Raw genomic sequence first — 24,702 nt, 5'->3', positions numbered from 1 at the left:
AGGAGAACCACATGCCAGGCAGGAGAGTAAGCCCAGCTCAAGAGCACTGAGCAGTGCTGCAGGCTCCCCTTGCTATATTCCCCAAAGCCTCCCTGCAGGATGTTAGAAAGTACAATAGGGAAGTGGTACAGCCAAAATTACGGGGACTTTCAATCCTCTCTAAACAGTGACTTGAACCTTTCAGCTCCTAGGACTAGAAGAGCAGAAAGATGCCTTAAGAATCATAAAAGTACTGCCAGGAATGGGGTGATACCCAAGTGCAAACATCCCAGGGGCAGCAGTGGTGAAACAGCAGTAGCAGGGATTTCAGCACTTCCTCTGTACCAACCCAGCTGGGAGGGAGCACGGATATTTTCTCCCATGTAATCCACACCCTGGCTCAGGCAGCTGACCTTTCCACTACCACTGGTACTCAGGCTAGAGAGCTGTAATCCCAGCTACATCATCTGCCAAGACGACTTCTTCCTTGCAGGAAAGACATAGCCCATAGCACCTTCCCTCAAGCTCATCTTCATCCAAAATACATCAGAACTGGACCCTCAATGCTCCTAAGATTTATGTAATCTTTTCTCAAAGGGAGAGAAAATTTAGGAGACTTGGCAAACTTGTACTTCAAGAACAAAATGATTAGCAAAAAGGAGAGCATTGGCATGCCATTATGGATAATAAACAAACTTAATCATGGTGCGTGCTGGAAAATTGCAAACTGAACAGATAAATGCAAGTGTGGTCTTGCAAGGTATTTGTTTACAACAAGCAGCAAAGGAAAAAGATATGAGTATTCATTATAATATTTAGGGACTAAACAGGTGAACCGCTATTAGCCAGATGCAAGAAGGGCAAAAGAAAAGCCAATTTCTTCTAAAACTGTGTGAGAAAGTATGTTAGGACATGAAAAGTTATATTGCCCTTGGAGCTTCTTTCTCTTTCAGTTAAAATTTATAACTAGAACTGTTCTCAGCCTATAATCTCTTTGGATTTCCACTAAAATTTCAAAGAAATAATATTTATCTTCACTGGTGTTGATGATGGAGAAACTCATCTTGCCATTTTTTTCCACGTGAAACATCTCATCAGTTAGGGCTGCAGAATGTAGAATGAAAAGGGCAAAACTCACTAGACAAATGCTCAAATGTCAAGGGCTTGCGGCATTGTTCTGTATCCCAAATAACCTTTATTTTCCCTCTATAGTGCCAGTAACTCAAGCTGTGCCTGTGCTAGATCCAAATGTAACATCATATCTGCCAGTCTAACCTTGGTCTTTGTAAAACCAACTTCACTCTCCACTGGATGAAAAAAGAAAGAAAAAGCAATGTCTTCATATTAAGACACACAGAAATATACCTTCGTAAGTCTTACAAAGACTAGCTACCAGGTTGTGTGTGTTTATTCATGTCTCAGACTAAAGTTAAAATAATCTTGACTTGACTACATGCAGAGCAGGCTACTACAAATTGCTTTTTGGTAACATGCTAATATAACTATGGTAACAAGAAACGAGCCAGCTTGGTTATCTTGACACCACTCTACGTTGTTTTGACTAATCTGGCTACGGATCAAGTTTGAGAAAAACAGGAATAACAACCACATCCCTTGATTCACACTCCTGTCCGTGAACAAAAGGAATGTATTTTCACCAATTTAATTGACCTAGGAAAGACCAAATGCTACTCTGAAGCTCTTTGTCAAAAGCAGTAACTTGTGATTCCCAGATGAATCAGCAGATTATTTACTCATATTTAAGCCTTCCTATTTTTTATCACTTGTTTTCCTTTTCCATTTGTCTCACCGCTCCCATCTCTCAACTAGTAGGTAGGGCATGGAAGAGATGTAGCTTCTACCTGTCTTTCTGTGCAGCCCTGGACTCTGTCAGCTTGCACATCTTAAAAATAACACTACCCATTTTTGTAATGCTGTGAGATCAATCCATGAAAAGCATTAAGAATTACGACCTGTCGTAACCTGGACTACAATGTGCACATTCACCTTAATGAAGTGGTAGCTTCTTACCACACTGGAGGTTAGGAAATAAAGCACAAGAGAAGGCAAATTGCCCGCAAATATTTTTAAAAGCTGCTTAGAGGGCTTAAATATGGCAAAGCACGATGTAATCTTCAAGTTTGCTAAGCTATGGATAGCAAGTTGGACAGAAGGCTAGGTTTATTATTATGGCAGCCATTTGACATGGAATATTCTAACTCAGAATCAGTATGAATTGATTTGCATAAAATGTGTATGATAATAACTGCGTTTGGGCTCTGAAGGGTGGGAAAAACCTTCTCACAATAGCCCTGAATCTTCATCCACTGGTGTGGTATGTATGACATTTTACATGAACTGTTAGCAGTTGTATTATCTTGTAGGAATTAATATAGTAACCCCACATGGACAAAAAGCTCTTTCTATTACTACTTACAATTAGCCCTTTATCAATGTTTAAATACAGATCCTACCAAGCAAAACATATACTTCTATTTTGACTGGGCTCTCAAACAAGATTTAGTCACAGGAACACAATTTCTGGGAAATACATGTTCTCTGAGGTTTTTAGGCTTTCCAAGTTGATGACAACAGCAGAAATAAAATTTTACTGGAAACCTTTCAACACAAGTGTAAGGAGGCATTCTGTAAGGTATCAACAAGGAATATAAAATAATTTTGTCATTTTTACTTCGGTGTTAACTATGCAAAACAACCTTTGTGTATTCTCCACGAGTTCAACAATAAAAAGTCATCAGTTATTCCCCAGTTTCTTCTCCGAGACACTGATACAATGTTAGTGCATATGTGTGTATATATATATATATTTGAAAAATATAGGCCCGTATATTTATTCAAGCAAGTCTCTATTTGAAGCACGCAGGAGTCTGGTCCAAGTAAAAACTGTAGGCTCACACTCTTCAATCAAATCTACCCAAAATAAAAACTAAAAACTACCCCAAAATAAAACTATAATCAAGCAAAGTTAAAACTATGTGAAAAATAAAGTAACCCGTTACCACAGAAGACATGAGCACTAACCTGTTGTCAGTATCAGCACTGCATTTTGGAGATAACAACTCAAAGGATTTTGTAAATTTCACCACCTGTCACAAAAAAAGTAACTTAAAATTGTTATTAAGAAGAATAAACATGTAAAAAAACAGTAATGCAAGGTTCCTATATTTAAACCACATTTTTATCCCATGGTCTTAGAATAAAAATTCAAACTGTATTCCCCAATGGAGAATTCATTTTCAAAATACACACTGTGCACTGTTCACTAACAAAAAATATCAAATCAAATGGTATCTTTAGACTCCTTCATGAAACTACTTTCTGCAACCATATATGCTTCCTTTCAAAGGCCTTTGGAACATGAATTATGGAGCTTTACCTACACATTTTTTAGTACAGGAAAATAAACAGAAAGACCCATTTGCACTACTAATTGCAACCAATTTTCCCTGAACTTATGTGCCAACAGCACATAAGTAAAACATTTTAAGAGTGGCTAATGTGACATAAAACACAGATAATATTTTTGGATGCTAGTACGAGTCCCTGTCTTCCACTTAGGGACATGGTTTAGTGGTGGGATGGCAGTGTAGGTTTACGGTGGGACTTGATGATCTTAAAGGTCTTTTCCAACCTAAATGATTCTGTTCTATGATTCCACTTTAGTTCTGTATTGTAAAAGCTTTTCATGTGATGTATAAATGATGATATTTTAGACATGGCTTAACACTGAGTTTCTCTGTGGAGATCTATTTTGGTATATAGGTTAAGCCTCCACAATAGGGGGAAATCAGGAAAATAACTGGTTTGCCACTTGTAAAAATGACCAAGTGGGTGGCAAGATGCTATTCTCCTACCCCAAACTAACCTAAGATTATGACTGTTTAGAAAATATTTAGGCTTAACTGAATACCTTGGCTGTCGACATTTCAGAATTTGGTCTAGAGGAATGAGAACTCATTGCCTGTGGTTTGGGAAAAAACCCTCCATGCTCAAAGGTAGAAATAGTACCAGGAAGAGAAAAATGAAGTGAACAATGCCACCCACAGCCTGCTACTAACACAATGTACTGTTCTGTGAAAAATAAAAGTCATATTATACTTGCAAACATAGTGGCATTTCATAAGAATGTAGTAGAACTGTATCTTGTAATTATAAAATCAGTGTGGGGGGTCTAGAAAGAGAAAATAAACTAGAAACATTAAAATTCTATAACAGAGAATATATAAACGAAATACAAACCTTGATCTTGCTTTTATGAAAGCTAGTGCAATTTAGGGCACACTCCACTGAAAGTACTTAATTCCTATAAGTTTAAATGAAATAAGAATCATATCTTTCCTCCAGGAAAGAAAATAACGGAGCTTTTTTCTGCCACAAACACAAACTTATGATTCTATCTCTGATAATCATTTAGACTTGTCACAGCCCAGCAACAAATAATCAATTACAGAGTCAGTGAATCCAAAGACATTTGGCTAGAAAAAAGAATTATATTAGAAGCAACATTTTTATCCTTCAACTACTTCTCAAATCAGTAGGAAGAAGGATAGTTTATGTTGAATAGCCTGCCAACACTGAAGGGAGCTACCAATATAAAGGCAGGCACTTATTTTCCTGTTAATAACAATAGTCATAAAAATGTTAAACATTTTTAAAGAGGCTCTCATACCCTACAAATGGCAGTATTACAAAGTCCCAGTGAAAGCCCCTGCCAAAACTATGCATGAAATCCAACTCTTTGACACTTTCCTATAGCTTATGTCCATCTGTTCAACTTATCAGAGCTCTGCAATGAAATAATTATTCCTTGGTCAAGTGGACAGAGCAATTGCAAAAAACAAACATACTTCAGTAATGCTGAAAGTTGTATTTTCACCTCACCTGCTCCATGCAAAAGCTTCTTCCTATCACAAGAACAAGTACATGACTTATCTAGACATTTGTATGCAAATGTGTCTTTTCCAATGGATTTTCTGTTGCCTCAGGGAAAAATTATGAGGATTCTCTTTTCACAGCAGTTTCATCGTTTAGGAACTGAGACTTGTTTTCATTATTTATTTTGTAAAGTATTGAAGAAATTTGTTAAAATGTGCAAACATAGCTACTCCCAAACATACCCCTGCCGACAGCTAGAGCGAGCAGAAAACTTTCAGGACGGAACAAAACCCATGCAGTAGTGGCCATCAAAAGTAGTGGGTTCAGCCTGTACTGTGTTGCTGTTCTTCCACATTCAAACACTGGATTTCACAAAGAAACATTCATAACTACTGGGAAGGCACTGATTGGACTGCTGTAAAGCCCACTGAGTTGCTGAATACACAAGATGGTCAGTTAATGAAGTCTTGATGAGTTTAATTTTACCTGTTATTTCTGAGGCACCAGTAGTCTGATTAAAGATGTAACTTGCTATGTACTAGAATAGAAACTACATAAGTATTTCAGTTTGCTACAGTTAAACAACAATAACAGATGCTAGAGTATGAACACTGTAGAAATACCAACAAAGATGTCTGATAATTATTTACTGGAATGTATGCAGAAAAGGTTAGTTCTAAAAATGAGCATTAAAGATTTGGTTGATGACGCAACTGTTTCTGGTTCTGAAACTGCTCGCAAGCACCACCCATTTGATAAGTCATTAGCCTGAAAATGTTAGGAAGGTCGTAAATTCCAGGTAAATGTAAAAGAAGCTACAGACAGGATTTTTATTTACTTCTAGAGGCTATACCATGAAAGAAAGGAAGTGAGCAAATAAATATTTGATAACAAATCAGGTCATTTTTCTATTTTAAGCAGACCACAAGAGCACCTTGCTTCTCAGTTAAGCTATCCTAGCTGCTCTGTAGCAAGCTCTAATTCCATCATACAGACAACTGAGAATCACAGCATATCAGCTGGATCACACCACTGATAGATCCATCAGTAACTTACAGACATCCCATTAAATGCCTTCAAATGACAAGGAGGAATCATAAATCTACCTTTCAGTTTCCATTTGAAAAAGTGACTATACTTGTTTTGGCTGGGATGGAGTTACATTTCTTCATAGAGGCTTGTATGGTGATGTGTTTTAGATTTGTGATGAAAACAGTGTTGCTAACACAGGGATGTTTTCATTATTTACTTGCACAGTGTCAAGGCCTTTTCTATTTCTCACTCTCCTGCTGCAGCGAATAGATTGGGGGTGCACAATAGATCAGGAGGGAACACAGCTGGGACAGCGGACCCCAACTGACCAAAGGAATATCCCATACCACCATATGACATCATGCTCAGCAATAAAAGCTGCAGGAAGGAGGAGGAAAGGGGGCACTTCCAGCGTTATAGCATTTGTCTTCCCAAGTAACTGTTACACATGATGAAGCCCTGCTTTCCTGGAAATGACAGAACACCTGCCTCATGATTGGAAGTAGTGTATGGATTCCTTATTTTGCTTTGCTTGTACACACAGATTTTGCTTTACTTCTGAACTGTCTTTATCTCAACCCATGAGTTTTCACACTTTTACCCTTCCAATCGCCTTCCCCATCCCACTGGGTAGGGCTTGGCTGCCTACTGGGGTTAAATCACAACAGTGGTATTGATAAAGATTCAGCCTGTACCTAACATACATTTACAAATGGCATGCTGGAAGAATACTTGCTGTTCGGTACTTACATACGATATGAAACAGCGTCACCACAATAAAAGCAGCTGCTCCACTACTCAAATATTAATCTTTCTACAGAATGTGCAGCTGTACTTACTGGTGATTCAATATCTTCCAAAAGTAATACTGAGCACCGTTCACACTTCAGCAGAGTCTGGGCCCGATGCATGATTTTCTTGACAATTTTCTCTAAGTCAGTCTGTTCCTCAAAGAGGTCATTCACTACTTCCAGTAAAGCCTGCATAAAAGGACAGAAAACTCTTGTATTGGTTGGGAATTAATAAATATATGGAGCATTACAAAGGAGGCATAATCTCTGGAATTGATTTTAATATGACTGATCCATTGAAATCTTCATTCAAATAAAGTTCTTAATGATTATGGCAACAGAATTGGGGTGGGGCTATCTGAAGAAAGAAAGAAGTCGAGTATTTCTTAGCTCACAGCTGGGCACAATCCAACTCCTAGCAAACAATGGGAATCTTTCAAACTATATCGCTGTGGTCCAAAAATGAAACAATGGCTGTAATGCAACTCTCCAAGTATGCAGTATGGATTGAGTTACTTGATTTGCTATATTGAATTTGCTGGTGCATTTAAACTCCATTTTATTCATTTATTACCCCTTTTTCATGTTCAAAGCTGGAAAGAAAAACGCATCAATACTTCCATATTCCAATAGCACTCTGATCCAGTCTTTACCACTAACAACATGCCTGTAAAATACAATGTTTTAAAACAAAGGGCTTTCCTTCTCATTTCATCAACTTTAAAAATAATAGGCCATGTTCTTTCTTACCATGGGTCCAAAGAAGTATGCTTTCTCCTTTATGCTGGTTTAAGGCACTGACGCTAAAGAACATCCATGTAGGTTAGCATATAAATGTTAGTGGTCTTAGCTCTCCTAATGCAGTGGCCATCAGCAAAACATTGGTCACAGTCACTGGAAGTTGCCACCATTTGTGTCCATTTTGATAGGGAAGGCAAAGTATGGGCTTGTCCATCATGTGTTACGTGCCGACTAATTTCAGCTATGGACTAGTCAAAGCTAAAGACCACCAACGGGTCAGAAATGCAATTAAGTACCGGCTACCATGTAGCTCTCAAATGTCAATGATATTTCTTATGCCTCGCATGGCTGAAACTGCAACAAGAAACAAAGAATCTGTATCTTCAATCCAATTTCCTGATGTGTCCAACCACCAGAATTTACCATTTTGTAATGAAGAATGAGAATGTCCCTAATGCTTTTCTGCTGAATGCTTCCCTCAGAAGATTAAATGCCGACTCCTTAAAACTCTGTTATTGCTCCCTGCAGGCTGGGAATCTGCAGCAAATTTTAAGTCTCTATGTATTTAAACAATTATTTTGTTTGAACATCAAACAAAGAAAAAAAATCTTTGGCAGAAAAACCTTTTTTCCCCCCAACTCTCCTCCACATCTCCACCCCAAAATATAGTGGTCTGTAGTCAGACCTGAACAGAATACAATCTCAGATGCTTCATGATCTTTAAACATATACACCATTAGAAATGGCTATTGTTAGTTTTCAAAGTAGTGGAAAGCATTAGTTTCCATACGTGGAAAGCACCAAAATTCTGAATATACAAATGGCAGTGTTCACCACACACACACACACACACCCAGCCACCCTGTAGTTTCCTCTGCTTTGTGAAGCAAGAATAGGTTCAGCACTACCAGTGGTATTTCTGCTGAAGCTTTGGAACTGTGATCCATGATAACAAAATTATCATTTCCCATCACTGCAGGAAAGGTGATTAAAAAAAAAAAGCCAACAATTATAAAAAACCCCTCTAAATTACCATTTTATTTCTCAAAAAAAATAAGGACCTCTGAGAAGTAAATGACATGTGAGCTCAGCATTATTTTCACTTCTTTGGAGCCTCCTGTCCCAACTCATGCATGGCATCAGCAATCATGAGTAATGCGAGTAATGTATCTATGCAGACACCTGCTGTCAAAACCCTTCACATACAGGTTTTTTTTCTTGCTTACTTTATAAAGATATATCCACATTATTTGCACATGAATGGACTATTACAAATTCAGGATGGAAAAGGTTTGATATTACTCGAATTCTATGAGAGTTTAAATCTCTGCCAAAGTAATGCTCTCTCCTGCACCGTCTGTGTCACAAGCACAATTGTTTCAGCACTACGAAACATGGAACTGACATCAGGAAACAACAGCCACCACCACAAGCGCATTTCCCTCCCACGCTCCCTGCTTGCTGCCTCAGTCAACAGTGATCTGTTGAAAATGCATTTTTTTGAAATGTAGTTAAAACTGTCTACTTAACAAACACGTACGAATAGCTGGAATCTGAACGAACAAAAAAAGAAGGTTTGATATTGGTCCAATATACATTTTTTACTTACCCTGCTTCTGTCATATTCCTTCCTTGAAGCTGCAAACAGCTGGGCATTGGATATGGCAATCCCACAGAACGGGAGATACATCTGCATCACCTAGTATCAAAAGAAACTCCCGGTCATTAAAGACAACTGCAATTAGACACTCACAGTGCTAGCAAAGAGACCTAAACTTAGGTGACACGTCCCAGGAAGGTCTCAGTTCACTCACTCTTCAGCAGAACACTAAACACAAAATAAAATCATCATGGGAAAGGCACATAAAATGGGGGGAACAGAGATCAAATGGGTAGGAAAGAACAAATGCATTTGAGTTCACAGGTCCCAGCAGTGAGCGTCCTCTGTAACTTGTCTGGAAAACTGCAGATTCTCAAATCTGTTAAATGCCTGCTGAAGACTACATTAAATTACTGTAGAAACTACAGCTTCCCTAGAAAAAGTATTCTTTATATTTCTGGACTGCTTTTTTGTTCTAAGCTCAAGAAGCAAAGGGTTTGGAGAATACCAGCACAGTGGAACACAGCACACTGATCCAAAACTGTTAGTCAGAAAGCCGATCATCTTCTCAATGAAGAAAACAAATAAAAAAGGTTAAATACATTAAGAAAGATTGGACAAGATGACTGGAATAATATTTTGAGGTGCGCAAGACAACTTTAGGCTGGCTCCATTTGAAATGAATAAACTAGGCTGGTGAAATACTTGAATACTTGTAGGACTGGCATTTCACAGGGATGACAATGGATAGAAGACCAATAATATCAGCATTTTTAAGCCACATACTGATCAAGTCTGTAACACACTGCCACTGCTGAGTGGTTCTCAAGCTTAGGTCTGAGACATTAAGTAAATTTTATAGGTGCTGAATAGCTTTAACTTTTGCAAAGCCAGTGAGAGTTGAGGCACTGTGCTGTTTATAGAGCCAAAAGAATGCTGCAGCAGCTAACCTTTCTTCTCCCTGGTCTGTCAACTAGGAGATCCACTACAAGCAATCCTTTCTGTGACAAGTTTTGCCATTGAGAAAGTGGCATCTGTCTTTGAAATTCCATTGAATTAGAAAATTACTGCTAACCCAGGGAAGCGGGCTACTGAGACTATTTGAGGAAAAAAAATAAATCAAGGACTGTAAGCATCCAGAAGAACCAAACCAGCAGCAACTGCTGTTCTACTTTATCTTCCTTAAACGCTCCATTGGCTACATGTCTACTTAGTCTGTCTTTGAGTAATGATGAGTTTTCTACAAGGATCTTCAGATCCTCTGAATTTTGCACCTTCGCAGCTGCAATTCTATGTAGAAAAACTGCAGATTTTAAGGGTGCACAGAAATACGCCTATACGGCTAATATGCAAACAATTTACTTTCGTCCTCTTCCCATTATCATCCCTTCTAAAGGAAAATGACACACTTTAGGCTCTACAAACACTTATCTTTTCAGAGAGGCAGTAATTAAGCTAGCCAACTATTACACCAGGTCTGCATGAAAGAGTACATGAAATGAAAAATAGAGTGTAACAAATCGCTAAGAGGCGTTCATTCTTTATAAGAACTTCTCTGAGAGAATTTTGCATATTTCAGTTTAGATTTTATTTCCAAAATGAAACAAAAAACTATCTACGTTTTCTTGTAATAGTACTAAATGCCACAGTCAAGAGATGCAGAGCAGAAAACTTTAACCTCAGAAAAATCTGACCTTTAGTGTAATTATGTATTATGTATATTATCATAGTGAGACAGGATACATTTTACTTAACAAAAATAAGCAAACGTTAGTATTTATTGCCCCCACATTGGAACCTGTATTCCCAAAAGTAATGTGACCCTGTGGTAATGGACAGCATACAAGAAGTTTATGAACCTTCAGTCACCACAAAAATGATGTCTTTTTTAGCAAGAAGAAAATATGGTTTTCCACTATTGAAAAACACTGCTCTCTGGAACCCAGAGTCCAAGGCACTGACTCTATATAGAAATTAACATACATAAAAAACTGGTTTATGAAACACCAAGAGTCTGGAAAGCTGCTGACTTATCTCTTTTCCCCACTCAAACTAATTGTGTAAAGTGCTGTGCAACTAAGAAAGAGACACCAAACTGGTTAAGATAATCAGTAGAAGAAATTAATAAGTCTCCACAGCTATTAAGAAAAAATCCCAAACAAACAAACCGTCAGGTAGAGAGGAACCACCCTGTGATAACAGATAAATCAGTTATCCCTGTTTACAAAAGACCAATTGACAAAACCAAAGACTACTGTCATTCCTCTTCTGTACATTCTGAACGGTAAGGGTGACTGCTGCCTAAACCGCTTTTGGCAAATTGCAATACAGCACCAAATAAACAAAGAATAAAGACGTTTCTACTAGTAACTGAATGTTAAATAAGATTTTTTTTAACCAAAATTGCAGAATGGAGTAGAAAGAAATTATCACATTCTGACTTTGAATTACAAATTCAAGTCTGCAGTACTCAAGACTGCTTTATGAGCACCTCCAAAATGTTGATGCTGTGGCTCTTGACACTCCATACAAATATGGAGTAACGTAATATTAAACTCCTACCCATCCGAGCCACATACTGTAAGGAACTGGTATCGTTATGCCAGATTCACTTCAGGAATTTTCCCTCCAAAGAGAACACAAAGAGTTGAGGAAATAGCACATTCCACCATAAGCTGGACACATCCTTTTTCCCTCTTTTTAAGTGATAGGTAAATAATCACTAATCCTCTGGTGCTTCAAGGTAAAAACATTGCATCACTGAACCATAATGCACTGTAATTCTATTTCCATTCCTACTGATTATTCCTATTTCTCCTTAAATAGAAGGACGTCACCTTATAATGACCATAAAGTACAGTCAATATTCTACTATCTTAATTCTCCAGTATGGATATGCTTCAGTAATATAATACTGACTTTTGGTAACAGCAAATAAATTGGGCAAAAGACTAAATTGTATTGAAAGGACAGAGTATTGAGAGGTTGGTGATAGATTCCCTGTTAAGCAGCACATGACAGGAAATTACACAGATAAATAACATGGTTATTTTAATTTGCCTTGGCAAGACAAAATCTTGTTAAGAAGGAGCTGTTCTCTTTCTCCCTGTACTCTGTTTTTCCCTGCAGCACTGAACAGGCCAGGACAGCTTGCCTCTGCCAGCCAACATCTGTACAGGTTTTACCAAACAGTTTTATTACACAGTGAAGCCAACCTGATGGTGGCACTTGTAAAGGAACCACTGACACCTTGTCCGGAGGTTGAGTATGCAACATGTTTCCATTATACCAGTGTGCAAAATACTGGTGTGAAACTCATGGAAGAAACACCTAATATACCCTTCTAAAGGGCATAAAATAATTTCCCTTTGCTATACTGAAGGCCATTTAAAAAAAATAGTTTTGAAGCAAAACAGACTATACATGACAGAAAATTTCCTTCTGCATCTATTTTGAATTAATGGCAGGAAAAGAGCTTGCAGATTTATTAAACAACTAAGGAAGTAAATAGACAGATTATAAAAACATAAAAAATACAGCTTTAACAGATATACCTCATTAATTTATTTTGGCAAGTAAGATTAGTTGTAATGATTCATCACAGTACTTTGTGGCATATTAACAAATCAGTAAATATGTAATAGTATATTTTATAAAAATGATGTTCAGTCTGAATAATAAGCTAATCTAATGAACCTGCTGAGATGTTGGAAGAGACCACCTTTTTTTTTTTTTTTCAGCTATAAGGCATTCAGATAAAATAACTGCAGGTTAACAAGATCATACTGTGAATTACATGAGCATTGAGGGTGTGGGTGACCTGACCCAGTTTCTCATACCTAAGCCTCCAACAAGTACCGTGTCTTTGGGTAGCAACTACATTCACCTCACAAATTCACAGTGGCATACAAAAACTAAAAGCTATGCTCACTTATAAACTGCTCAATATTTTATCAGGGCAGGAAACCTATGAAAAGAAGATGAAGTAATGGGCACCAGTTCAACATCTCATCCTCTTAATTTCTAAATTCTATTATTTCATTATGGGGTTATTTTATGTTAGGAGTATTAAAACACATCTACCAAGGGAATGAACAGGATAAGTAACTAGAAGCTTTAATATTCAATTTTCAGCTAGGTCCTGAAGATGCAAAACTACACCAGTAAGATCAAATCACTGCCCTGACTATAGTTACTTTTTCCTTCCCACAGGATATACTCCCATTGCTTTAGTACCTCCACACATCTCCAAACTTGTATGCCCAAAGTTAGACCTTTATGCCCACAATAAGAACTGAAGCAGTAGCTTGATATTTGGAAGTATAAAGCATTCCCAAATCCTACAATATTAACTGCTAGGACAAGAAAGCTGCAACTTGTGCTTGTTTCATTGGTGTTTTTTATGGCATCAGTTCTGAAATCCAGGTGAAGCACACCGACTCTCCCTAAGAATTTCAGATGACAGCCTTCCACGATTCCTCTTTGTAATCACAATTTTATAGGCCAAAAGATCCATACCTGGTTGCATAGCTGACTGGGCACATCAGCATTTGGACACCTTCTCTACGGCATCACAGTGTCTTGAGATGTGACACCCATTTTCATTTCATCTGGCTTTTCATAGGTGCTGAGACATAGTCAGAATACCTAAGTTAATAAGATACTTATCAGCATTCTTCTGAACTGCTAAAAATAAGTTAAGGGTTTCTCTCATGATCTGGACTTCGGTTTCACAATAACTGCATACTTGATATAAATTTTTTTACCATCAGAAACAGGCAGAAGGAGACCTCTGGCCAAGCACTATCTGACAACTCCTGTCCTCAAGAGATACCGACTGCTTCATCGCATGGCTTGGGGATGATGGTCCTTATGGAACCTGCAAACCCTTGTCTTGCTACCCAAGAAAAGCTCCTGCTGGCTCCCACTTTAAAAGTTCAAAAGAAGGCTATTTTCTAGAATTGGGTGTCTCATGGGAAATAAGTTCTGAAATTTTCTCTTCATGAGAAAAAGGTGTAAAAGCCTTTAGTTTCCTAGCCTCAGTGTTGTTTTACCTGCACAAATACCAAAAACTCCACATCAAACACAAAACAGTACAGAATATTACTTTTCTTACCCTTTTTAGGAGTATTGGTGTTCATATCTACATACCTCAACATTTCTTTTTTTTTTTTTTTTTTTTTTTAAAAAAGGGAAATGAAAAAAAAAAAAAACCCCCAGCAGCCAACGTAGGGTAAACTCTTGTCTCTTTATTTTCGTTTTCTGTCTAGAGCTACTTACAGTGATGGAAAAATTAAAGCCCCTCCTTTTTTTTTTTTTTTTTTTTTTTTAATAACAGGTAATGATATAGACAATGAAGCCACATGCATGCAGACCTGCAATGCAGAAAGTTAGCTAATCGTGAAAAACAGCCAGTGCTGCAATGGTAGCACACTGCAGAGGTAAAATGCTAGCTTCACGCTTGCTGGCTGGAAAGCAGCCCTGAGTCCAGCTTTAGCTAAATGCAATGACATTTACCCTGCCTCCCCCGCATGCGGTTTCGCCCGCACTAAGCCCGCAGAGAGCATCCGCTGCCATAACTATCTGATAGATATAGTCTAACTCACGGCTTCTGACATACTCCAAGCATCTCTCTGCCTGTGGTCACAAAACAAAACAATTCTGACGCCTGATGAAAGAAAGAAGCCTCTCAGTAAGGCTTGCGTATTCAATCTGCCACAAACTCCAGGTTAAGCTCTCAGCAAATGCTTGTCTGGTTCAAATGTTTCCTTTAACAGGCAGAGGAGCCACTTCTCTTTGTACAGCTTGCTTACTAAGCCTGGGGAGGGGAAGGGAGGTAAGTACAGGCTTCCTAGAAAGAGAAAAAAAGTCTTTTAAAAGTAAATATTTTTGCTATAGTTTAGTTATAAATGTTTTGTGGACATACTTAAAACCAAGTCAGGAAAGCCAGCTGCCCTTTGAAACACTTCCTAAAGTGTTAAAAATAGGTTCAGAGAATGAAATATTCTACTGAATTCTGAAAACGATAAACCAAAATCAACTGCAAAATGGTTAAGCACAAGCATTCATCCAAACTCCATTACCTTCTGCCAGCTGTGCAGTGTCTGGCTATCCATGCCTCTGATGAAATCTGATTGTCTTCTAGGTTTGCAGTTCTCAGAAATATTTTCCAAAAGTATTTTTCTACCCCAAGCATGGACAGAACAATTGTTTGGTAGAGACACCCCATGAATTATGGGCATACAGATGGGCACGTAGCTCCTGGTTGTATCAATGAACCTGCAGAGGCTCCTGGGCCAATTTTCTATTGCCCTCTGACTACTTTTTTTTTTTTTAATTTCCATGTGCATGTTGTTATTATTTATGTGGTACCATAAAAATGCCCTAATGCTTGCAAATGTATGGCAGCATCTCTGTCCTATAAAGCTGACTGTCTAACTATGGAAGCTTTTGGTGGCTGTAAACAGCCTGAAAAACACCATGGGACCATTTCTTCAGCCCTGACTCTGTGCTTGGCTGCCTCATAATTACTGGCACACATTCAAACTAGGTAACTGCGTCACCAGACAGATTACAACACAGGTCTCCTGTAGGAGCAGAGACTTATTACAGTTTTAAAACCTGAATCCTATGTAGGTCACTGTCCTCACAAGCCACGGCACTGGGAGACTATCACATGCAGGACTAAGGGACAGGAAAGGGCAGGACTGCAGCTTAAAACTGGTACAGCTTCAGCCTCTGACCTTTTTCCAGGCCCCCATCACTGCCCTCTACTTGCGACAGCACAAAACCCACCTCCTCCCTTTTCTGCTATGCTCCTAACATCTTTAAACTTGGAAAACAAATGAACACATTGAATTTGATTTAGAATAATACACTTGTAAAACTGTTTATACAGTCAGAACTATTGACTAATCCCATTTCATTTTTCTGGCAGATATTTGGAGCTTTCTTGCCCCAGTCACTTTACAGCTAAACATTATTATTCATATCTGCCATCGCTAGCAGGAGGTGAAGCTCAAAAAAATCCAAACAAGCCACACTGAATTATTCTGTCATATACACAAAAACATTGGCAGTGGCTATCAAATGTATTTTTAGCAATATTCTATAAGACACATTTAAACATTTTAAGATTACATTGAATTTAGCACTTGGTATAAAGTGGGAAGGACAATAAATTGTACTGTAATTTTCCACAGAGCACCTCATTTTAAATGGTGTTGCTCCAAATAAATCTGAAATATCAAAACATTTCTGCTAAAGACTAGAAAGCCAAAAATAATTTAAATATATGTAAAATGGCTACTATTCTTGGGTTCAATCTTCTGATCTCATACATGCAAAAATCCATCTATTTACATTGGAAATTTCTCCTTATTTTACACACACATGAATCAGTGATGCCCAGTAATAAGCCCTGTCCCAGCAAACACTTCAAGCTGCCACTGAGTTATTCAACTTGTGATACTAAGCCAGGCTTTCCAGCAGGAAAAGCAGACACAAGAGGAGGAGAAAAGTTACACAAGGAACAATAGTGGTTCTATTAAAATGAGAAGTGTGTGAACTGAGGAAGAGTAGGGGTAGCAGTCAAAGACAAAAAAGCAGTGCCACAAGGAGCATCACCATGCTAGTATAAGCACCTGTAAGCCCAATGCTTGGTATTCAGCACTTAGTCCTGCGTGTTCAGCAAATGCACATCAAGCTTGAAAGCAAGGAAAAGTCACCTTGCAGGCAGCCCGAGTGAGGGCTGTGAAGTTAAAGTAATACGATCAAACCAGTAAACCAACATGCTTCTATATTATAAGCAAGTTGAAGCCATGGAGAGTCCTCACTGCAAGGGTTACTGAGGGCTCTCAAATCTGGATGCTGGAGGTATGCACCATGTCTGTGTGACCACCTGCAGTTAGAAGACCATTAAATCAACCCAATAACTATACGTGACATTTCTTTATCAAGTCTAGTGTTTCCATTCATTGGTTTTGAAAGTTGGCAGGGCACCATCCTTTGTGGCAAAATCTTACAGAGAAGTGCTAGGCAGCTTTTATTAGTTCACCTGATATAACATGAATGAGGAGCATCATGAAAGGTCACGAAATATCCTCAAAACCACAACTCCTACCCGCCAATTAACTATCTCTCCTTCAAAGGCTGACCGTCAATCATCTTTGATGCATTCAAATTATATCGTCACCTTCATAAAAGTCAAGCTGACAGGGTTCACAGAGGATGTTTTACCTGTGTAATGTTTTCCAGAGATATCAAGAGGGGCTGTTACTGCCTGGCTGCTCTCTCCTCTTTGAAGATGAGCCACTAGAGGCCAGTCCCCAGGCACGGGAGCCTGCAGTTGTTGTGTAAGGGAGGCAGTTCTGCAGTGCCCTAAACCTTGCACTTTGGCAGGCCATGAACAAAGTTTTACAGCAGCAATATCATGTCATGATTTTTTTCTAGAGACAGCAAAACTGGTAAAGATTAAATGATTTATCTGAGGGGAGGAAGAAGGTCACAAAGAAAGATTTTGTCAAAAATTTTGGAAAAGCTCCTGGTTCCTACTATGCCTGAATCAGTGGACCCAGTCTGTCCAAAGACACTGTTATAAAAGTTTTATAAATGTCACTGCATGAGACGGGAAGATCTTGGTATTGGCTCTGCAGAGGGAGAGCAGTGAAGACTGACACTATCAATGCTAAAAAAAAAAAAAAAAAAGTTGCAGATCAGAACTTTAAATTGGCATGGGAGAATTAATAAGTACCACTTCAAAGTTGATTTTTCCTATAACGCAATTGCAGACTTCATTTTACCATTTCAGATTGCACCGTGTCTGATCTCTGGCAGATACTACCCATAACAACTGACCATGCTGATTGACTGGTATTGAAACCAATAATAAATTCCATATGCATCCATACATTGAGAATGTCATCGTCAAGTTGCAATTCTACTTACAACTCAGATGCCAACTCCCAATTCTCATCAACGATGAGAACTAGATTTATTCATATACTTCTTCCTGCAGTCTTTAAGTATTAGAGTACACAAACTAAAAACTATTTCTACTAATTCTTGGCTTAGCCAGGACTGAATGAAGATGTCTTCTTTCACTTTTTGTACAAATTAAATTTTGTCTTTAGAGCCAGAGTGCAGGCATGAAATCAGAGACTGGCTGAGGTTGGCAGGGACTTCTGGAGGTCATCTGGTCCAAGCCCCTGCTCAAGCAGGACCACTGCTTGTTGCCCAGGACTGTGTCTGGACAGTTTTGAATACTTCCAAGGATGAAGACTCCACAACCTCCCTGGGCAACCTGTGCTAGTGCTTGGTCATTCTCACAGTAAAGCGTTCCCTGATGTTCAGTTTCCTGTGTTTAAGTTTGTGCCCATTGCCTCTTGGCATCACTGAAAAGAGCCTAGCTCCATCCTCCCATCAGCTATTTATACACACTGATAAGATCGCCTCAGAGCCTTCTCTTCTATCTGCTAAGCAGTCCCAGTTCCACTCAGCCTTTCCTCATAGGAGAGATGCCCCAATCCCTTAGTCATCTTTTGTAACTTCGTTAGACTCCGTCCAGTACGTCCATCTCTCTCTTGTGCTGGGAAGCCCAGAATTGGATGTGTTACTATGAGTCATGAGTGAAACTTAATCCTGCTGTTGCATAAATACTGCGTGCAGTTTAACCAAAAAAAGAATTTAGCTCATCTATATATAACAGTCTGCATTGAGATCACAGTGATATTAGTAAGTTTCTATTCAGGTTCTTCTCTCGTATACTTCAAAAGGTGTTTTGTGATTTTTGAAGAAAAAAAATTACTTGAACAGTAACCTTTTTTCATATTGGACTTTGTTTAACAGAGGGAGAATGTTTCTGGAAGAGCTTTCTGGAAGAGGCCTGATCCTTTGCCACGCTGAGGTCCTCTTTCAGCAAGGTGGGTGTTCTTGCCTGACTAAAGCCAACACCGGTAAGAGTCCTTCCTTCTAATGGAAACCCCAACTGGAATACAAAGCCTGAATCTAGTACATAAACCAATCAGATTTCCCAGGTTAAATTGTGTCTGGTACGAATAAGTTTAGCTCCCCTGACTGCCCACTGTTTGTGGCATTAGTCCAAAATGGATGGAAAGGTTTGGTTCAACTAGGAAAAAAATGGATAGGACAAAAAAAAAAAGATACAGAACACCAACTGTATTGCCTTTCTAGTGCAATTTCTAGTGTTTCTCAGGCTACAGAAGCTTTACCCCCAAACAGAAGAAGTCTTCAATGGAGTGGAAATACCCCACAAAGGACAACATATAGCATAACTGACCCTTCCTTTCACATAATTCTGTCTCTTTTGCAACTAAGATGCGCCTGTAACTTGACCCTTTCTTCCATAATATATAGAAGCATCACAACACAACTACACCATATTTTTGACATACATCCTTACGTTATTTTGTTGAGTTTCTCCTCAACATTGGGAAATTTGACAGTGGTGTTCTACATTGGCCTATTTTGAGTTTATGTACATTTAGTGACTAATATCATTGTTTCTGAATGTCATGGCACCTTATGCTGATGACACTTGTCTACATTCATACATATCTCCCAAGAAAGCTGTTCTTATTCTCCTTTCCATTTTTTAAGATGAAAAATAATTGTAAGGAATACCATGTATTCTCAGCGTAGCATTTTTACCCACATATTTTTTTCTTAGAAATGCAATGGTTCTGCAAAAGTGCAGAATCTTATTCTAGCACAATTGATTATACAACTGGACACAACTGACAATATTGTGATTTGAATCTGATTATACCAATTGGGTAATCTGAATTAGTTTCTATTATAGCATTTTCAGACCTGATTAAAAGCATTTATAACACTTACAACATGCATTGTACTTTCTACCTATCACATTGTGAGTGTTAATGTTTCACGTAATGAAGTAGGGGAACAAATGCTACAAACATTTGCCGTTAAGAAGAGAGCTCACAAAGTTTCATGTTGAGCTCATAGATGAAAAAAAATTGCAGCAATAATATCATCTTTAGAACAGTTTCCATCCAAAGTGGCAGAGAATTTGCTGGAGGGAAACTTGTTTATAACTCTAGACAGTATCTTTCTTAGTGGTCAAAGGTTAGTAACGACTAAATTAGGGACAGATGAAAGCTAACGTAATACCAAGGCAATAGAATAATTTCTTAAACCACAAGAAAGAAGAAAAATGCTAATTCTTATTAGTTTCAAATGAAAGGAGCTTTTGAAGGACCATCACAAAGTACAGAAAAATTCCTTAACTGTTTTCTTAATAAACCTATTTACAGAAAAGTGTGTTGAGCGATTATGGTATATTACTTCTCTCCTTCATTATGAGCACAGTTTAAAGGAACAACAGCAGAAAAGTAGCTGAACTAAATATTGCTCTCATCTACATCACTGTGAGCCTGCAATAATACCTCTGACATCTTAATTTCGATTTACGTGGTTGTAATTTACAGAATTTTGTCATTAAAAATGTAGAAAGATGCTTAATGCTTCAAGGATATTTTCATCAGCTCTGGCTGTATCATTTCACAGAAGGCAAACTGACATTAAAGTTTATTTTACCCTTTCCAGGCAGATTCCAGTCAGAAGAAACTGAGCATAAATATTTACAGAATTTCTGTGAAACCATATAATTTGTAATGCAGCATAATTGATTTGACATTCCCTGCTTTCTCTATATCTCTGTTCTATATCTACCAGGATGTCCAAATCTCACATTTTGCTGCTTAATCCAAGAATGTGCCAATAGAAACGGGAAAGCAAGTGACCATCTCTGCACAGAAATTTGAACCCTACCTATAATTTCAATGACAGCAAATAAGAAAAATATATGATATCTTTTGGTAAGATCTAAAGCCACAATTTTAGAGAAAGTGATCTAAAGTTGTGTTTCAATTTTCTATCTTCACTGCAAAAATAGGAGAACAACACATATGGGGAAAAAAAGATTGTCCAGCAAATAGTAAAATGTGCAGTTTATGAAGATAAACAATGATTCAATCTGCAATACTGAAAATATACCAATTCTAGAATGCAAATGTATTTTCACATGAAAAAGAATCCGCTCACCTCTGTCCTTAATCTTTGCTTAAGAAAACAGCTTGAAGCCTTTTTGAATTCAATTGTTTTGCCCAGAATCTTTACTAGACATCAGTAAGAAAGAATCAGAGTATGGATGACAGCCACGAGCTTCAGGAGTCAGGTATCCCCTCTCAGCTTAAGTTAAGCCTTGGAAGGATAAACTTTGCCAGACCAGTTAGAAGTCAAGCATATTCCTGAACTAAAAGCTCCTTTTTTTCTTCCCAAACCCAGAATTCTCTCCAAAACCAGCACCTTATCAAAAGTGCTATTTTGATACTTGTTGATTCCTTCCTTACAGCCTTCATGAACTCTGCAGTCAGGGAGGTCAATATTATTAACTCTTTCCACTTTCGGCTCACAAAATTTTGAAAATAAAATCAAATAATAATTTGGATATTTCCTGAATTCCTTAGAACTTACAAGTACATGTTCTAAAATTTACAAAATGCCACTTTGACACACATTTTTTTGTGTGTATATGTGGGGGATGTTAATCTATTCAGTCGAAATTGTGGTAATTAACTCAGATAGTAAACTAGCGTCTTCCAAAACTGCCTTTTGAGCACGACTGATCGACAAAGCACCAGGAGAAGCACTGTGTTCAATATTACTGCACCTTTGAGTTTTAAGACTGGGCAGGCTAGAGCAGCCTGACTTGAAAAATTTGATTTTTTTTTCTGTACTGCAGACTTCAAGGGGCTGATGAAAGTGTGGGGGCTGATTTGGATGTGAGCCATGCTTTTTCCACACATCATTGTGTCTCCTGCACTAATGACTCACACCTGCACATGCTGCTATCTGATTTCTAGGCAAAGTTATTTATAAACTGGAACTGCAGGGCCAAATCCTGGTGGTATAACTATACAGATCATGATTTACCTAAGGCGCTTTTCTGGGAAGCGCAGACAACCTGGGGACACTGAATTCATTCTCCTTTCAGGTGCTAAGAAAACTGGACGGATCTCCTCTCCTGATAAAACCCACTTTGCAATTTTATCTTGCAGACTGCTATGGATCGGATGTGGTAAAGCACTACTTTTCAACTGGCTGCGAGATAAACACAATCACAGACCTCCGAGGTCCCCTGGACACAGAAAAACATCCTATCTTCTCTCACAGCAGGTACAGGAATTATTTGCCATACAGGCTGTTTATACCTGGACACTTGTGTGTTGCAGGCCACTGTAAACAAAAAAAGATACTTTATTCAAGCAAAACCACTGTTGCCCCAAGCTCATGACTACAGTCTTGCCTGAAGCGTCTCACTCACAGGTCCAGGGAAGTATTTGAACATTCATATTACAGTCTCTGTTATCAGACACTCTTCCCCAGTGCTCAGAGTCTTCTGCTAGTTAAGACTGCAGAAGCATCAGCATTTGGTAGCAATTAGACACCTTTTTCTCCTTCCTCTGCAACTGGCCATGAAGCGTTTTTACTACAGCTTCAGATGAGACCATTTGTCTTCCTTTCTTTCTTTGGGGTAACCTGGTGAAGGGCACAGGAAAAACAGTTCAGAACAACTGCCTAAATGACCCAGCATCATGAACCATACAAGGAGTTACATCCTCAGAGATATAAAACAATGATATGCTGCAGTGTAAATTTTCAAAGATGTTAATCTTACAACCTAGTAAGCACACATCATCCTGCCCCTTAATGCTGAAAATCATACAGTGTTTTGAATCTTGGATTGAAGTGATCATGTATCTAGACAAAGCTCTGTTTAAATGGAAAAAATCCAAGCCTTTATATAGAAAATCAGGTATATAAGCAAGCCTGTAACTGTTATTTATGGAGACACGCATTTTGCTTCCAGCAACACGAGGTTCTTCCAAACATATACTTATGTATACTTCATTGTGTGCCTCAGAAAAACAGTAGGGTATTAATATTAAATATGGCTGTTGAACTGCAGACTGGACGGCATTTGATTTCAGGTAGCTGAGTTGTGTTCAGAAATCAGTATGCTACTGTCTTCTTTGGTGCAAATTTACTGCTGTTAAAGGCTTACCTCTGCCTACACATTATTAACAGTTCAATCTAGGGCCAAATTATTTTAAACATTTACAGAGCATCCAGCAAAACAAGGCTTCACTTACAGTTGCAACCTTTAAGTAGTATCACAGTTCGTTCAGCCTTAGCTTGATTCCATAGTACCAAGGAGTAAAATACTTTACAAACTGAGTAAGGATATCCGGTCATTAAGCTACAAAAATAATAGGACAATCTGTCCTGTCATTGTGCAGGCTTTTCTCCCCTCATAGATCTCTTATTATAAAATGAAGGAAAAGAACTATGTTCTTTGATTTGATTAGGATTTGAGTAGGCTTGTTCTTTTTTTGTCTCCATAATTTTGGACTGTAAAAATTGTCATTAAACAAGCGATGAATAAAAACCAAGGCAAGGCTGAATGATCAGGAAGTGCCCTGGGTCATCCACCCTTGCTTCTTACAGATGAGTAGAACTACAACAAAGATGCAAAGAGAAATTCAAATTCAGCTCACTGCACATCTGCCCACATTTGCTCTTGTTCTGCTTTTATTCCTTTTCCATGAGTTTAAATATTTTACCAATGGCCAGTATTTTTATCTTAACTTTATCTGCTTAAGAAACTATCAGTCTTAGCTTAAATTATCTTTTGATAGGCATTTGATCTTGTTGCAGTCCTTACACATACTCATTTTTCCATCTTTTCTGCCTTCTTTTTCTAATATTGGTTTATTCTCTTCTCAAAACTCTTATTTCCAACTCCATCTCTGCTTACGGAAAAACCAATTTTAATTTAGCTATTTCTTCCTCAAAAATCTTCTATCTTACTTTGCTTTAATTCATTTGATGTTGTGATTTTTTTTTTTAATAGTAAGAAATTTTCTTATCTCCGTAAAGAAATTCTCTTTATTCACTGAACTGGATCAGCCCAAGAAACAACAGATGAATTCTGCATGTTAACCTGTCAATTGTCCTAAATATTATATAGGCAGGTAAACAGGATTTATTCTTGGTACTTTTTTCATGGCAATATTTTTACCAATACCTATGTGACGATGGATTTTATGATGTTTCTGAGAAGCTGAACTCAGAACAAAACTTGATTTCGCTGAAAAAGACCAATAGATGGTGCAAGTACTATCAAATCCAAAAGTACCAGAGCGCTCTACAGCCTTATACAAATTGAGGCATTTAAATAAGGAGCTTGCTGCTCCTTTTTCCACTGAAAGAGATTCTTGATTCTGAAAGCAGTACCTTTTTCAGTTAGCAAATGTAAATCTGATTTCAGATGCTGGAAAAAAAAAACCCACTAGAAAAAGAAAAAAACAAAAAAACCACATACTTTTTCAATCTATCCATCTTTACCCCGCGCAGATTCATAGAAAGTCAAAGACTACACTCATACTGATAGCAGAAAGGAAGCTCCAGAGCATGGGGTTATTTCCGACTTTATCTGCTTTCATCCACGTGGCTTGCAGGCACTCTCTGCACCACCAGCAGTCTCGCACGGTCTCGCTGGTGGCAGAGCAGTGACACAGTTTTTCAGGCAGCACACAGGGCCCCCCATGCTCTACAGGG

General features: G+C 38.2%; 1 protein-coding gene across 1 annotated transcript in view; it reads right to left on the bottom strand.

Annotated features, from left to right (window-relative positions):
- PDE11A (phosphodiesterase 11A) overlaps nucleotides 1–24,702 on the bottom strand; it is a 141,005-nt gene that overhangs the window by 72,008 nt on the left and 44,295 nt on the right. The window contains exons 6-8 of the mRNA XM_035901445.1: nucleotides 9,049–9,138; nucleotides 6,747–6,887; nucleotides 3,022–3,086 (exon numbers count right to left, since the gene is read on the bottom strand). Coding sequence (XP_035757338.1) covers nucleotides 3,022–3,086; nucleotides 6,747–6,887; nucleotides 9,049–9,138 — 296 coding nt within the window. The remainder of the gene's footprint in view (nucleotides 1–3,021; nucleotides 3,087–6,746; nucleotides 6,888–9,048; nucleotides 9,139–24,702) is intronic.

Source organism: Egretta garzetta, unplaced genomic scaffold, assembly GCF_000687185.1.
Source record: "Egretta garzetta isolate BGI_Z169 unplaced genomic scaffold, ASM68718v1 scaffold539, whole genome shotgun sequence".
Taxonomy (NCBI): domain Eukaryota; kingdom Metazoa; phylum Chordata; class Aves; order Pelecaniformes; family Ardeidae; genus Egretta; species Egretta garzetta.
This window is presented reverse-complemented; position numbering and strand designations above follow the sequence as displayed.